The sequence below is a fragment of the Arabidopsis thaliana genome (assembly GCF_000001735.4).
Source record: "Arabidopsis thaliana chromosome 1 sequence".
Taxonomy (NCBI): domain Eukaryota; kingdom Viridiplantae; phylum Streptophyta; class Magnoliopsida; order Brassicales; family Brassicaceae; genus Arabidopsis; species Arabidopsis thaliana.
This window is the reverse complement of record NC_003070.9, coordinates 21,992,716-22,009,758: the sequence shown is the minus strand read 5'-3', so window position 1 is coordinate 22,009,758 and position 17,043 is coordinate 21,992,716. Positions and strand designations below refer to the sequence as shown.

Genomic DNA, 17,043 nt, shown 5'->3' with positions numbered 1-17,043 from the left:
AACTCTTTTTAACTCTCATATTCCTTTCTCACATGCAGAGACTCCAAGGTACAAGGGTTTTAGCTTTTGGAACTTTGCGGTGTGCTTTGTGGACAAATTTCTTATACTACTATCAAGCCCAGCATTTAAGTAACAGAAAGAAAGGAAAAGTTTGATTAATCAATAATAAACAAGAAAACACTACCAAAACTTTACAAAAATAGATTTGTGTTGGAGCAAACATACAAGTTTAGATACTAAAAAATGATCAATCACCGAGAAAAGGTGAAAGAAACATGTTTCACTAACGTAGTCATCAAGTTATCAAATTGAAATCATATCGGTGCTCATCGTTTGGCAAGTATTGGTGGTCATGAGAGGATCGCTAAAAGTATGAAGTAGTGGTAGTCTTGAGGCAAACTCCAGATCCCAAACATGATCATCACAAAAATTCCCTAGATTGTAAGTTTGGTAAAGTTCTGCTGCCGCCTCCTGAAGATAATCACCGCCTAAAGTTACAAGATGATCCAGTCCCGTGTTATCTGCATCTTTTGATTCGTACTTGGAAACATTCTCGTTCAAATTCCTTGACCCGCGGACCACGTAAGCCAACTCGTCAAATACATCACACGAACCCAGCTTCTTATCTGAAACCCTAATTAGATGATCTTCCGACAATATATCCTTCAAATGAGGCTCTATCTTCAACTTGTGATCGGAGATGGCCGAGTTCTCTGAAACCCTAGCACCATCTTTTTCGGAAGAACCCGTGAGCGTCTTCTTAAGAATTTCTATCTTTTGTTCCCTGACTCCAAGTAATTGAGAGTCAAGGTGAAGGAGATGCTTCCTTAACTCCTCACGAGACAAACCCTTGAGATGATGAGGGAAGTCATTGAGATCACATGCATGATTCTTCCTCCTCTCATCACTCAAGGCATTGAACTTGGCAACGATCTCATGTAGGGCTTGTGGGTTATGATCTTGAGACTGAGGCCAAACATGAAGATCGCTGTCGGGACCGTAACAGATGAAACCGACAGAGTTGCCGCAGAGAACAGAGAGCTCAGAGGCTTTCTTCTTAAAGCCTGGAAATCTCTGTTTGAAAAAGCTCTGTTTCTTCCTACGCAAATCATCATCATCATCAGACTTGTTAGGTTTCTTCTGACGAGGAGCCATCTTTTGAGAGAGAGAGAGAAGACGAAACTTTGATCAAATCGTGAGAGAGGAAAAAAAGCAGAGACCTTTCGATCGTAATGGGAAGTGCAACGAGAAGGCTATGATGACTCTTTAATATATAGAGACTTAGAAGATTAGGTTTCCTCAATCCCACAGGCCACCACAACGGTCATAATTTGGTGAAACACGCGTAAAAAATCATATCTAATATGCGCGTCCGAAATCTTGTGAGGTCTTTTAATTAGATCTCGTAGTGATATTTTCCTTTTTTAGCTCGATCCTATTTTCTATTTTTTCCTCAATATTTTCCAACAAAATATTTTATAAACGATGCAGTCTTAAGGTGATTTCTATTTTTCTTATGATTGCTAACGTTATAACCGGTTAATGGGATAAATGGAATTGGTTTTGTCAATTTTGTTATTTGGCTTAAGTCAATTATTTTTATTTAGATACATATTTGCTTTAGAAAGTAATAATATTTACACATAGTCCCAAAAAATGGACAACACAAAGCAGAACATAAACACAACTGGTCAGATACGATACCCTAATTAACTCACAACTCATGTAATTGGTAAAAATCTAAGAGACAATCGATCTTCCCAATTTTTCAATGAAAACACTGCTTTCAGAGATAAAATCCCACAAACCGTCCAACGTAGTCCCCAAAAGATTGGATAATTACCCAACTGATCAAAATTCGCTTAAACCCCAATTGAGAGACGATCTTCCAAATTCTTCAATCCAACACAAATTTGAGTCCAACACCTTGGAGGCTTGAACTTCAAGCAATCCTTATTTACTCTTGTTATTTATCCTGAGGTAAGCATTTCGAAAACTGTAAAGATCAAAATTTTAATTAAGCTTCTGAGTCAAAAAATTTATGTTTATACAGCTGCTTGAATAATACATATGAGGATGAAGAATTAGCCATCATGGACTGATTTGGGAGTAGTAACATAAAAATTTATTAGTTTATGCAAATATGTGTCTCTCATTTGCTTGTTCAGTTGTTTGATATCATTTCTGTTTAAACACAACATTGTCTCAGTAAGTGTTTTAAATACTCTATTTTAAGTTAAGATTGAATAAGTTGATCCGAGTGTGAAAAAGAGCATGTTTAAGAAAATGTGAACATTTGGTAAACACATGATGCTGAGCCACAACATAGATACCATAAAATTGTTCATGTACTTTAATTACTTTGATCGATAAAACTAAGAATGTTTTAGACATACAACAAAAGAGGATCTCTCAATTCTTTGCACAACACTTGTGCATATGTCACAATCTGTAAATAAATTATCATGAACAAAAAAGAGAAGAAATCTATGGAACAAGAATCATCAATGTAATGATCATTGGATAGATATTCCACATTTACCATTATTTCTTGACAGTTTCAACACACTCAACTGCAAAAAACAATCCAACTGCAAAAAACTTCACCATTTGGGCTCTCTAGTGACTCTAAAGACTAGAACATGCTTTGTCACATACTAAATAACATTATTTCTGAGATATTGATTGGCTGGAGTTGAAATACTAAAATCGTTTTGGTTGATATCTTTTATATAAAGCATCTAATTAGTGAAGGGTTTGAGAATTATGTAGACAAAATTGTTTGTGTTTAATTTGATGCAATATCACTTTAAGCTTTGATTGGTCTTGTTTTTTCATAGTTTTAGGCTCAGTTATAGCTGTTAGCTATTTGGTACTTTCTGAAGTCGGGTTGTTGTTTTCCTCTGTCAATTAGCATGCAGTCCCAAACCAGTCAACAAAAGCTAAATCACCCTCCAATGAACAAAATTCCTGGTGAAATATTTTGTCAAAGTCGCTATTGATTACCAAAGTTTGTCTTGTTATACCCTCTTATTCAGAAACATATATATTTCGTTTTGCTAAAAACTTTTGTTTTGCAATCAAAGAAGCAATTATACGTCAGTTACTAAACCGATGAATGTTTTTTTAGGACGCCCCATATTAATCTGAAAACCTTATTAACCTTTTAGCCTAATCGATTTGGAAGGAAAATACAAAAGCTAATCTTAGTTTAACTTGAAAACGAGTATGCATGAAATGATAGTGATTGTATAAAAATGATTTTATTTTAAATTGCCAAATTTTTAGCGACACTAGCAAGATAATTATTATTGACCCAAATTTTCAAACTTCAATGCTAAGCTTCTCACTTGCTTTACTTAAGTATATCTTTATCACTTAAGCTTCTTACTTCCTCCACCCCTCTTTAAGATTTGAAATGCCTCTTTCAATACCTGCAATGCGTCAATAGAAAAAAATGATCACTCAATATATAATATTGTGGAAAAAAATAAAAAGCCAATAACTATTACATATCCTCAAAATGCTACCAGATATAACCATGTCACTAAGTTCAAACGCTAAAATCTCCCGTAGAAAAATATGATTAATTCCAAATAATGATACCATAACGAACCTCAAATAGTTTGGGTTCAGTGGTTGGATGAAGGTAGTGAGTGACTCTCTCCCTCTCCCTTTGTAAACACTGTTGAGGCTGCAACATAAAATTACTAACATGTATTAACAAACATACTTTCTTGAAATCGAATTGAAAAACAGTTCCAAAAGTGATATCTAGAGATATGCCTTTAGCGTGTAATCAAGACAAGACTCCTCTTGGATCCACCTTGATGCCTTGCTAGAATAGTAAGAAGCAGTATCTTGAAGCATGAGCCTTTCAAAATCCTCTTCATATTTTTTTAGAGTTCCCATCCCATTCTCAACAAAGACATCTATTACGTTTCTCACAAGTTCTCTATCAATTTGTTCACCCTCACGTTCTTTATGAATCTGGCAATACAAATATTGTTTCGAGAGGAAAAAAAAGATCAGGCAGAACAAGAGATTTTTTTTATCAATACAGATAACATTACTTACAAGTGCTAATATAGCTTCTGCGGCCATGGACTGCATTTCACGATAAACCTAAAGTACGTAGTTACAGACCGTTAGAAAATACTTTCGAAGCAGAGAAAAATTAGAACCTATATATAGGTATATGCATGTCAAACCTGGTCGCGGAAGCAATTCAAGCCAACTTCCCTCAGTGATGGAAGGCCTTTTTTAGAAAGAAAGGAATCGTCTAAATAGACCAACCTTCTGCTAAATAATCTAACCAAAAGTTTATGGGCATTCCACCTCTTAGCAAGCTCTCGTAGCATACATTCATCATGCTTTTCCCTTAAAGATGGCAACACCTTAACCACAGATAAAAAAAAGAAATTATATTAACTCTTTTTTTGTTTTATGTCAAAAAAAAAATGTGTCTTCTTCACACATTGGTACTCACCGTTTGGATTGCATAATTCTCAATTAATTCACGATACTTATCATAAAGCTGTTGAGGGTTCTTGTAGGCGCATATACGGTAAGTAGCCCTGTGAATCACACAAGAAATAGTTGTGGTAATTACAAACATTATATAATAAGACTCCAAACATTACATAAGACGACCTACGCACGTATGCATCATCATCATAATTTCCTGATTAAATGCTGGTTCAGACTCTCCTTCTATCATTCTTATCAGCTTGGTAAAACCTTGTTGTATGTTGGACCATTCTACCTCAAATTTAATCTCTGTGGGTGCCACCATCTTTCTTAAATCAAATTCTGTAATAAAGTAGTAGACACGAGAAATTAAAATATATTTGTTTATTTTTATCAAGGGAAGCAATTAAGATAACTACATTAGAATTTAGCTCTTGAGAGGTAATTATCAATACTGATCTATTTTTAAAACTAAAACTAATTAGGCTACAAATCATAGGAGAACCTAAGACATCTCGTACTTGAAGATTCCGAACAGTATGAATATAATTTCACCTTATCCGATTAGCTTAGAAGATTTGCCAGTGTAGGAGAAAAGGCCTAGAAGATTTCTTATATAAGATTATAAAGTTTCTTCATTGCACTTCTTCTACCCCCTAAATTGATTGGGTGCATTAATCATTCTGAGATTTCCTTACATAAAAAAACAGTAAAATGCATTAACAATTTCACAATTAAATTAAATAACATGATCCAACCCAATTCAAAATTTTATTTTATAATTTAATCAATCACTTTTGTTACTAATGATTAATGAATATGCAAAATAAACAAAGTATGTATCACTTAAGGAGTCAAACATGATTAATTTAAATGAAATTAAATACTTAACTTAGTTTTAAATATATATTGTACTTAAATCATTAAATAAGTTATTTTAAATTGTCTCAAAGATATACATGTAGTAAAAATTATTAATGTAGGCAATTAATTTTTCTAAGATTTTTTCCAGTAAAAATACTTATATGCATAAACTTCAAATTAAATATAACATAAAATCCAACCCAATTCAAAGTTTTATTTTATAATTTAATCAATTACTTTTGATACTAATGATTAATGAATATGCAAAATAATCAAAATATGTATCATTTAAGGAATAAAACATGATTAAATTAAATGAAATTAAATACTTATCTGAGTTTAAAATATATTTTGTACTTAAATCATTAAATAAGTTATTTTAAATTGTCTCAAAGATACACATGTAGTAACATTTATTAATGTAGGCATTTAATTTTTCTAAGATTTTTTCCATTGAACATACGTATATGCATAACTTTAAATTAAATATAAAAAATTCAACCTTATTCAAATTAACTATACAATCAACTAACAATCATATTTTATAAAATAATTGTTATTTATGTAAATATGATCCCTATAACATATATAAATAGAGAAAGAATAAACGAACTAAGTAGTTGTTCATTTTTCTTTTTCATTTATATGGATAATGCATCTATATATACATAAACTATTACATTTTTCATAAATTTGAAATTTTAATAAATAGTAGATAAAGTCATCTTTTAGAAAATATAGCAAAAAACAACAACTTTAAGTAGTTTTAATGTTGAATAATTTAATTGCATATCATAGTTCATAAGTACTAAAAATCATTAACTAAATCATGATATGCAAAGTTGTAGCAAAAATAGGAAAATCATTCATTATAATTCACCCAAATCTTTGACAATACGAAAAAAAAAACAAATATGCTTTCATCAATTAAGCGTATCTTTCTTACTTCATCACTGAAAAAGCTACTCACTTCCTCCTTGACTTCTTAAGGTTTCAAATGCCTCTTCCAATGCCTTCAATGCATTCAAAGAAACTATGGTCATTCGATATAATATTGTTGGAAAAGATAGACACACATGAACAAAACTCTAACCTTATGGAAGAGGGTGTGGTTTTGAAAACACTCGATGACATAGACAATGAACTTATTGTGTAGCTCAATTAGTAGTTGATTAGTAGTTTTGTCGTCAGCTTGTTTGATAAGGGCATTTCCCTCTTCAGTAATATGCTGTTTTTATACACACATATGAAAATCAATGTGAGTTAAAAAAAAGAAATTGTTTTGGAATCAAACAGAAAGTAAGTTTAAAAATAAAATGAAATAAACCTTCTTGAATAAGTCTGCAACACGTCCCAACCTCTTAGGGATTGGAAGATAAAGACGGTATATCCTAGAGAGATCATTCTTCTGAAAGTATATATATATATATAGCAATGCTCCATCAATATATATATAATTAATTTTAAATGATATTTTGTTTACGAATTATAACCACAAAAGTCCATTTTACCTTGTCATCTCTTAGCAATGCACTAAACCCTGAGTGCTCATTTTCTAGGCGGTTTTTTGTAACCATAACCAACAATTCGTTTTGTATTTTCTGCAATCAGAAATAAACAACCAAGTTCAATAACTATCAGTGTTTGTAAACAGCTCAAAATACAGTCAGAAATGACCAACCTCAACTAGTTTGGGTTCGGTAATTGAATGGAGATAGTGAGTGACTCTCTCCCTCTCCATCTTTAGACACTCCTCAACCTGCAATATAAATTACTGACGTTAATACATATACATAAACTTTTTCTGAAATCGAATAATAGCATAGTAGTGGTGGACATGCCTTTATCATGTAATCAGGACAAGAATCCTCCTCGGTCCACCTTGACGCCTTGCGAGAATAGTAAGAAGCAGTATCTTGAAGCATGAAGCTTTCAAAATCCTCTTCATATTTTTCCAAGGTTCCCATCCCATTCTCCACATAGATATCTAATACGTTCTTCACTAGTGCCCTATCTATCTGTTCGCCCTCACGTTCTTTATGAATCTGGCAATACTTACATTGTTAGACATAAAAAAAAAAAAAAAAGAATAATGCTGGACCATAGTTTTTTTCATTACATATACCAAATACTTACAAGTGCTATTACAACTTCTTTGGCCGTGGACTGCATCTCACAATAAACCTGAAGCAAATAATTTGCATGGATAGTTACAAATACATTTGCAGCATTGAAAAATAAAGAGCTATAGGAATACTCATCACCAACCAGGTCAAGAAAGCATGTCAATCCAACTTCATCTAGTGATGGAATTGGAATCTTACTCCGACGAACCAAGTGACGGTCAATATAAACGAAGAACTTGCTTAACCATTTGACCATAATTTTATGGTTATTCCACCTCTTAACAAGCTCTCTTAGCATATCTTCATCATGCTTCTCCCTTAAAGACGGCAACACCTTAACCGCACATAAAAAAGAGACTATATTACATCTTTTGCGTTAAAGTTAAGAAAAACAAACATGTTTTCTTCACACATTGATATTTTTGTGCACGATATCTAAGAAACTAACCCAAATGAAAAGTTTTGGTACTAACCGTTTGGATAGTATAATCTTCAATTACTTTACGATACTTTTCATAAAGCTGCTGTGAATAATCGGATCTCTGGACACACATATCGTAGATAATCCTGTGAATCACATAAGAAATTACTGTGGTAGGTACAAAACTGTTAGCAAACGTTACATAAGACCACAAACATTACTTACGTGTAAAGTTTAAAACATTCACTAAAATAAAATGTTGGTTCAGGCTCTCCTTCTAGAATCCTTATCAGCTTGGTAATACCTTTCTGAATGTTGGACCATCCTTCCTCAAATTTAATCTGTCTGGGTCGGGACATTCTTCTCGAATCCATTTCAAGATCTGTTGAGTCAAATTTCTGGAAGAATTTAAGATAGTTACAACAAAATTTAGGGCTTGAGAGAGGTAATTATTATTGAGACTTTTGCATCCAAATTGTTTATATTCCAAATTAAACTAATTGATCTTATAGTTATCGCCAACCACGAACCAAAACAAATTAGAGCAGTGACATGATGTTACGCGTCCATTGAGATTACGCGAGAATGAAACCAGTCTTTGAAAGTAATTAAGATGACGTAAACCTAAATCGATCAAAACCCTTAAATCTAAGAGTCACGTACCTGAAGATATGGATTCCGATATCACCGTAATTAGCTTTGAGTATTGAACTGCGCAATAAAAGACCTAGAAGAAAAACGGAAGTCAAATATATAGCCAACGTTGAGAAGGCTGTGAATATATCTCAGACCTCAATAAATATATAAATATATAGATATATCTAGATATATAGAAGAGAAAACTAGAGAAAATATAAGGTTAGAATTCTAAATAATTAAGTTTCATGTCAGTAGTGTCACTTGGCCCACTTCAAATGTTTAGATTGATAACAAACATATTTGGAATTTTAAACCTCTCTTTCCATGGGTTGCTTTGGGGGTTGATATGCCATTGAGACATGAACTTGGCCAAAAAAAGTATTGAAGTTTTTGACTATGTTGGCAACTGATGCGGTGAAGTATAGTTAACAATCACTAGGAAATTGTTAAATCTTGTAAATACCAGATAACTGAACATCCTTAAATCTATTGAATGTTCAAATTATATCTGAAGACAAGAAAAGCAGATGATTTATAAAAACAGAATTAATGTGACAGTTGTAGCTTTTAGCTCTTTTCTAAATCTAGTTTCTACTTTCTACAAAGCATAAGTTTTTGTAATTCAATGCAAAGAAAGCCATGTGGGGAGCTCAATTGGTATATTTGTCAAGATTTGACGGAGATTAAAGAATCATATAATCTATTAAAAAATATCTTTATGGATCTTACGATTGAAAACTATATTTTAATCTACCCTATGGTTTAAAACCAATAAAAAAGTTGAAGATCTTTTACATGTTTTTAGAAAAAAAGTGAAGGGTTTTTAATCCATGTTTTTTTCTAACCAAAAAAATTAAGTTATCAAATGATTAGAAAATAAATAAATAAACTGCTTCGGAAACTTTTCTAAAAACAAAAAAGCTTTCAGAATTCAAATGTGTAGATTTTTTTATAGTATAGAAAAAAGAAACAAATCACTTTAATATTTTTTTGTTTGAAAAGCCTCGTTTATGAGGTTTAAAAAAAGAAAAAAAAAAAAAAGAAAAAAAAAGTTTTTGAGAAATTAGTAAAAAAGCCTAATTGGAAAAACAAAATGTGAGAACTTTAGACTGCTTTTAAAGTCTTGAAAGCATATAGCCAATCACCCCCTAACTTCTTTAAAAACAAATGTGGGACAACATAATGCTGTATTATTGTTCTACAAAAATGTGTAATGGGTAAAATGGATCAAGTAGTTATATTATTTTTCATATATACTACTTGACTTGTATTTGCTAGTATTAAAATTTTAATACTTGGTAGTTGGTATCCACTTTGTTTGTTACGGATACTTATTTTCTTCGTCCGGGTAAAAGTCAAGTAACGACTATGAAGCGAGTGATAACTAATAGTAATCGTGTCCAGCCTTTTTTGTTTTTATTTTTTGTAATTTGTCAAGATTAAGATTTAACGGAGATTATGGATCAAATAATTAAAGAAACGTTAAAAGTACCGGAGTAAAGATATTGGTTTTTTATTTATTGACCCCAAGTTTTAACGTGCACTGCACATGCACAACAAAGTCTTAACTTTTTCCCGGTCTTATTTTAATTTAAATATCGTCAACTTGGCTACCGATTTCATACTTACTCCCATATCTAAGAATAAGCTGAGACTTCATAACTAAAGAACAAAGAACAATCATCTTTCTTCTTCCAAAGGACAACGAGAAAAAAGTGGTTTCGACAGGTGAGCCAGTTTGTTTGTTATTGATTTTTACTTTTCTGTCAAAGTTTATTTGTTTTCTGATTGCAGAAGGTCTTTTGCTCTGTCCTTGATTTGTTTCCATCAATTCGACTCTACTCGTTCAATTAGTTTTTTTTTTCTTTCTTAAACAATGCAAAATCTTAGATCATGTTTGAAGAAACTTGAATCCTCAAAAGTTTGTTCTGCTTCCTTGGCCACCTTTGTTTGTTCACGTTTTTCCTTTTTCCGATTTACTTCTATAAACCCTCGTGAAACCTATATCCCTCACCGGTTTTAAAAGGCAAAACAATCTCACGGCAGAGGAAGACGGTGGTGGCCGGTGACTACTCTTACGCTCAGCTCTCTGCACGTTCTATTTTTGCTGAAACCGTTCCCCCACTGCGATGCATCTTTAAAAGTTGAATATTCTTCCATCACTTAGTTTCCTTTCTAAACTTCTGGATCTGCTCAAATCCCTTCAGAAGAAATCTCACACTCGACTTCGTTGTGGCAAGAGAAGTCTCTCTTGGACCGTCTATCTTCTGGGTGGTGATTCATTGGCTCTCCAATGGGTTTTCATTGACAAAGCTAGTGAGTTCTCTCACTCACAATCGCGGAAGCTCCAAACCTGCAAAACCTTTGGTCCCTAACTATTGGTCTCCCACGACGGCTTGCATCCCCCTCCAAGCAGCCCTCAACTTCTGGATCTGCTCAAATCCCTAATTGCTCAGATGGACTCTTTCTTTGAGATGGGTTTCTCAATTCTTGGCCCACTAAGATATCTTTCTCGGCCCATGTCTGAAATAATAGGGCTAACCCAATTAGCATCTTGGCCCAGGTCTGTTTTTTTTATAAATATTTTGGCATTTCCTAATCCTTTGATGTCTCTTGACATTGCTGATATTGGTCAAGGACTCCAATTTCACTTTGTGCGGACATCGGTGGTTAGGAAAGCTAATAATTTGTTACGAACCTTGGAGGAAGACATCCTTAGTGTTGTTAATCGTTTTATCTTTTCTAAGAACTCTATGTTACAATTATCCTCTTTAATAGAAAGAACCTTGGTTTGGACTCTCACCTCCTTTTGAAGGAACCGTTTATGTACTTTACCCAGATTCTTAGATGATGTGGATATTAAGCCGGTGATATTCAAGTTAAAGAACCTCTTTTCAACATTATTATGTCTTTATTGGACCGTAACTAATCTTCAATCTCCCCAAGTTTTTGTGGAATGATTTTCGACTCGCCATTCTCTCGCTTGTTGCAAACTACGTTCAAGTTCTTGTCTCCGATGTTTGGATCTTCCGTCAAATTATCGTATATTCTATCTCTACCATTCACTTGTTAGAATGCTAGTTTGTGAATTGTTTGGCTAAAAGTGATACTTCATTAACGTGAAAAGATGGCTTTAAATAGCCTTACAAAGACTCAAAAGGAACAACAAAACGACTAAAAAATAGGAACAGACTCCATAACTCCACTACACGAACTGACTCAATTCCACAACTCCACTACTTAGACTCCATAAGACTCGGACGTAATTGACTTCGAACCATGTGTTGGATGTTTGTTTGAACTTTGTATTTGGTATGTGGATTAATGGAGTCAAGTATGTTTTTGCCCAAAAAAAAATTTAGCTAAGCCAAACCTATTCTTAAAGAATCATGTGATAGACTGCTAATAATGAAAAATGCAAGTATATATTAAATCACTTTTATCTTTAGCAGTTTGAACTTATATATAATATATGTGATGTAGGTTCTTGCTAATTAATGTTTCCTCTTCATTATAAAAAGGTTTCACCTCTACTTTCGTACTATTCATGCAGGACTTATATATGGTTGATTCAATTGTATCGTTCGGTGTTGAAAAGCTTTGGAAACTCCTGAGCCAAGAATATGAGCGATTCCAGGGAGTTGAAGAGCAAATTACGGAGCTAAGAGATGATCTGAAGATGTTAATGGCCTTTCTATCTGATGCAGATGCAAAGAAACAAACCCGTGCACTTGCAAGAAACTGCCTTGAAGAGATAAAGGAAATCACTTATGATGCTGAGGATATAATAGAAATCTTTCTTCTAAAAGGCAGTGTCAACATGAGAAGCCTTGCTTGCTTTCCAGGTGGTCGTAGGGAGATTGCCTTGCAAATCACAAGCATCAGTAAGAGGATCTCCAAGGTTATCCAAGTTATGCAGAATTTAGGCATAAAATCAGACATTATGGACGGTGTGGATTCGCATGCTCAACTGGAAAGGAAAAGGGAGTTGCGTCATACATTTTCTAGTGAATCTGAGAGCAATCTTGTTGGTTTGGAGAAAAATGTTGAGAAATTGGTTGAAGAATTGGTGGGAAACGATAGCAGTCATGGGGTATCTATTACTGGTTTGGGTGGTCTTGGCAAAACCACCCTTGCACGGCAAATTTTTGATCATGATAAGGTAAAAAGTCATTTTGATGGACTTGCGTGGGTGTGTGTATCACAAGAGTTTACACGGAAAGATGTGTGGAAAACCATCTTGGGGAATCTTAGTCCTAAATATAAAGACTCAGACTTGCCGGAAGACGATATTCAGAAGAAACTCTTTCAGTTGTTGGAAACAAAAAAAGCTTTGATCGTCTTTGATGACCTATGGAAAAGAGAGGACTGGTACAGAATAGCGCCCATGTTTCCAGAGAGAAAAGGTGACCCTTTTATTACATATATAACTATATAATAATTTAGGCGAATCTAATATGTTTACCATTTGATATTTTCTAAGAAAAGAGATAACAGGACCCAAATTCCTCACAAACACTTATGTTTGGTTTATTGCAGCTGGTTGGAAGGTACTACTTACTTCACGCAACGATGCAATACATCCACATTGTGTGACTTTCAAACCAGAACTCTTAACTCATGACGAATGTTGGAAACTTTTACAAAGGATAGCATTTTCTAAGCAAAAAACAATAACTGGTAAGCTTTTTTAGACCGACTGTTTTATAAATCTATATTATAAAATCATACTCTTTTCTACTCAATTTATTGTCACAAAATTCCCTCTTTCGTAATTTTGAAAATGAAAAAAGCATAAAGGGGAAAAATTGAGTTTCTTATTAAAAGCTTCCTCCTTTGCGAGAAATATTAACAAAAAGAAAACAGAAGGAGGCAGATATAGCCCGTGACAAAAATTAGGAAATGTTTGTATTTGAATGATTTAAGGAAACAAAATATTACGGCGCAAATTAGCCATCGATTATTTTAAACAAAATAAAAATTAAAAAAGGGATTCGCAAACCTACCTTTTTTCTACTACCTTTTTACAACAATATTCTTTTATGTTATCTATTTTAAAAAATATCTCTTCTCTTGAAAAATGAGCCAACTACCCTCATTTAATGAGAACATGAAATTAGAAACTGAAATTTTCCGCCAAAATTTATTTCCCCGCCAAAAAAAACTATAACAAAACTTTTCCTAGCAAAAATATTGCATTTAAAAATATTTGTAAATTTTTTAAAACCTCTGAAAATCTTTATAAAGTCATTAAATACATTTTAAATACTTTAAAACCCCTGTTAAAACCTTTGTAAATCATTTTAAAACCTTTAACAATAGTATTTCAAGATTTACAAGAGTTTGTAAAGAGTTTTAAAAGGATTTACAAGAATTTTTAAACTTTTGTAAATCCTTTTAAAATCTTATAAAGTCTTTACTATCATTTTTTTAACTCTTAGAAAAAATTTTGTAAGTATTTTAAAACATTCGTAACTCTTTTTGAACCATTTTAAAACTCTTGTGAACCCTTACGAAAGGTTTTAAAAAATTTTACAAGAGTTTTTAAAACCCTTATAAACCATTTTAAAACTCTTGTGAACCATTTTGGCTGGAATTTTTTTTTCCGAATATTTTTGGCGAGATTTTTTTTTCCGAAAATTTGTTAACATAAAACAATTTCCAAATAAGGGTAAAATGGTCATTAAAAATTTGAAAATGATACAAATGAAAATGGCAAATACGAAATGGTAGAATTGAAAAGGGATAGTGTTGAAAAGACATTTTTAGCAATTATTCTAATACCAAATGATTTGAAAAAGTAATAAAAAAAAAACAATTAGTAAAAATCACTTGAACAATCAACAATTGATCCAATCAAACAAGTCTAGTTTCTCTATATCTTACAAAAGTAAAGATCCAACGGTGATTGATTTTTGACTGCATAATGTTGTGTAGGATATATAATTGATAAAGAAATGGTAAAGATGGCTAAGGAGATGACAAAACATTGTAAAAGACTACCATTGGCTGTCAAACTGTTAGGCGGGTTATTAGATGCCAAACACACATTGCGTCAGTGGAAACTGATATCTGAGAATATTATATCTCACATAGTTGTTGGAGGGACTAGTTCCAATGAAAACGATAGCAGTTCGGTTAACCATGTTCTGTCTTTGAGCTTTGAAGGATTGCCTGGTTATTTGAAGCACTGCTTACTCTACCTAGCCTCTTATCCCGAAGATCATGAAATCGAAATAGAGAGATTGTCTTATGTCTGGGCTGCAGAAGGAATAACATATCCTGGGAATTACGAGGGAGCTACCATTCGAGATGTTGCGGATCTCTACATAGAAGAGTTAGTGAAGAGAAATATGGTTATTTCCGAAAGAGACGCGTTGACTTCGAGATTTGAAAAATGTCAGTTGCATGACTTGATGAGGGAGATTTGTTTGTTAAAAGCCAAGGAAGAGAACTTTTTACAGATTGTTACTGATCCAACCAGCAGCTCAAGCGTACACTCTCTAGCTTCTAGCAGATCACGTAGACTCGTAGTGTACAACACCAGTATTTTTAGTGGAGAGAACGATATGAAGAATTCCAAACTTAGATCTCTCTTGTTTATTCCAGTTGGGTATAGTAGGTTTTCGATGGGATCAAACTTCATAGAGTTACCATTGTTGAGGGTTTTAGATCTCGATGGAGCTAAATTTAAAGGAGGGAAGTTACCCTCTAGCATTGGAAAGCTCATCCACTTGAAGTATTTGAGTTTATATCAGGCATCTGTAACTTATTTACCTTCATCTTTGCGGAACCTGAAGTCGCTGCTCTATCTCAATCTACGTATAAATTCTGGTCAGCTGATTAACGTGCCCAATGTCTTTAAAGAGATGCTAGAACTGAGATACCTCAGCTTACCATGGGAAAGAAGTAGTTTGACAAAGTTGGAACTGGGTAATCTACTCAAATTGGAGACGTTGATAAATTTCTCAACAAAGGATAGCAGTGTGACAGATCTTCACCGTATGACAAAGCTAAGGACCCTCCAAATCTTAATCAGTGGCGAGGGGTTGCATATGGAAACTCTGTCTTCAGCTCTAAGTATGTTGGGACACTTGGAAGATCTTACAGTAACACCTTCCGAGAATTCCGTTCAGTTCAAGCACCCGAAGTTGATATATAGGCCGATGTTACCTGATGTGCAACATTTTCCTTCTCATCTTACAACCATATCTCTAGTATATTGTTTTTTGGAGGAGGATCCGATGCCAACTCTAGAGAAACTGCTACAACTGAAAGTGGTTTCTTTATGGTACAACGCCTATGTTGGGAGGAGAATGGTTTGCACCGGCGGTGGGTTTCCTCCATTGCACAGGCTTGAAATATGGGGACTAGATGCCTTGGAAGAGTGGATAGTAGAAGAAGGCTCCATGCCCCTTCTTCATACTCTGCATATTGTAGACTGTAAGAAATTAAAGGAGATTCCAGATGGGCTGCGATTTATCAGTTCATTAAAGGAATTGGCTATCCGCACAAATGAAAAAGTATTTCAGAAGAAGGTATCCAAAGGAGGAGAAGATTACTATAAAATGCAACACGTCCCTCTTATTCGATATAACTGGCCACAAGAACCAGAAAACAACGAGGTGATATATTCTTTCCCTAGTCCAATCATCTGAGAAACAATTTCATAAAGATTAAAGGAATGAGAATGTCTTCATTTTTTATGCAAAACAAATTTGATTATGTACTTTCATGGAAATATAACTAGTTATTCTCTCTTTGTTTTTCAGGTCAATTAATATCTTCTCAGTTGGATTGTGAGGCTATAATATCATAATAACTGTGTTGCATTGTGTTGATGTGTTTTGGCTCCTAATCAAACTATTGGCTACTGTTCCACTACCATACTAAATGAACAAAAATACAGTTCTATTCTTTCTTTTTTTTAATTATCATGGTGTTTGTATGGTAAGTCATTATTAAAACAAGTTATTTGGTCTGCTTTCTGTTCTGTTTATCAAATTGATTACCTTTTCGTTACATATTACGTTTTAAAAAATTATGCGTCATCTGTTGTTTATAAAATGTTTATATCGGTTTAAAATTCTAAAAATCGAACGAACTATTTAGGATAATCTCAAAATTTTTTTGCACAACTTGAATTAGAAGAATGGATAGTAGAAGAAGGATCAATGCCACTTCTTGAGACTCTCGATACTATGTTTTGCCAAAAGTTAAAAAGGTATTTCATGATACATTACTTCTTTGAGAAAACTTATAAGTAGGGATGTTAATGATGGGTTAAAACCCACTGGGTACCCGAAACCCATCTAAAATTTCAAACCCATTGATCTACTTTTTGTATAAAATAAAACGTGGGTTTTAAATGGGCAGGTCCCATTTCGTTAAAGTCTTACACGGGTTTTACCCTACTGGGTTATGGGTACCCGTGAGTTTTAACTTATTATTTTAGTATGTTAAAGGCCCAATAGCCCAATTGCCAATTCTATTGAGAAACCCTAAATTCCTTTTCTTCCCCAA

General features: G+C 33.5%; 4 protein-coding genes and 1 long non-coding RNA gene across 7 annotated transcripts; 1 reads left to right on the top strand and 4 right to left on the bottom strand.

Moving 5' to 3' along the window:
• Positions 1 to 303: 303 nt before the first annotated feature.
• Positions 304 to 1,252, bottom strand: AGL50 (AGAMOUS-like 50; the record flags this gene model as incomplete). The annotated part of the gene is made up of 1 exon (NM_104674.2): positions 304 to 1,252. Exon 1 carries the CDS (start codon positions 1,153 to 1,155, stop codon positions 304 to 306), a length of 852 nt encoding a protein of 283 aa, NP_176190.1. The 5' UTR covers positions 1,156 to 1,252.
• Positions 1,253 to 1,647: 395 nt separating this feature from the next.
• Positions 1,648 to 1,934, bottom strand: AT1G08263. Its single transcript, NR_139398.1, has one exon. It is a non-coding gene; the product is annotated as an other RNA (long non-coding RNA).
• Positions 1,935 to 3,586: 1,652 nt separating this feature from the next.
• AT1G59800 (Cullin family protein) lies at positions 3,587 to 4,795 on the bottom strand (the record flags this gene model as incomplete). The annotated part of the gene is made up of 6 exons (NM_104673.1): positions 3,587 to 3,694; positions 3,787 to 3,990; positions 4,078 to 4,125; positions 4,212 to 4,397; positions 4,490 to 4,577; positions 4,662 to 4,795. The coding sequence occupies 6 exons, from the start codon at positions 4,793 to 4,795 to the stop codon at positions 3,587 to 3,589; spliced, it is 768 nt and encodes a 255-aa protein (NP_176189.1).
• Positions 4,796 to 6,183: 1,388 nt separating this feature from the next.
• AT1G59790 (Cullin family protein) lies at positions 6,184 to 8,255 on the bottom strand (the record flags this gene model as incomplete). Of its 2 annotated transcripts, NM_001333868.1 has the most annotated exons (10): positions 6,184 to 6,347; positions 6,428 to 6,562; positions 6,662 to 6,742; positions 6,846 to 6,935; positions 7,016 to 7,093; positions 7,176 to 7,379; positions 7,471 to 7,518; positions 7,603 to 7,794; positions 7,934 to 8,027; positions 8,107 to 8,255. In NM_001333868.1, the coding sequence occupies 10 exons, from the start codon at positions 8,253 to 8,255 to the stop codon at positions 6,297 to 6,299; spliced, it is 1,122 nt and encodes a 373-aa protein (NP_001320902.1). The 2 variants fall into 2 exon arrangements, with proteins under 2 accessions (NP_001320902.1, NP_176188.1); NM_104672.1 differs by lacking the exon at positions 6,184 to 6,347 and having other exon boundaries at positions 6,374 to 6,562.
• Positions 8,256 to 10,126: 1,871 nt separating this feature from the next.
• AT1G59780 (NB-ARC domain-containing disease resistance protein) lies at positions 10,127 to 16,539 on the top strand (the record flags this gene model as incomplete). 2 transcript variants are annotated; one of them, NM_001333867.1, is made up of 5 exons in its annotated part: positions 10,127 to 10,248; positions 12,074 to 12,926; positions 13,060 to 13,200; positions 14,458 to 16,145; positions 16,293 to 16,539. In NM_001333867.1, 4 exons carry the CDS (start codon positions 12,083 to 12,085, stop codon positions 16,299 to 16,301), a joined length of 2,682 nt encoding a protein of 893 aa, NP_001322497.1. The 2 variants fall into 2 exon arrangements, with proteins under 2 accessions (NP_001322497.1, NP_176187.1); NM_104671.1 differs by lacking the exons at positions 10,127 to 10,248; positions 16,293 to 16,539 and having other exon boundaries at positions 12,068 to 12,926; positions 14,458 to 16,178.
• Positions 16,540 to 17,043: the final 504 nt, after the last annotated feature.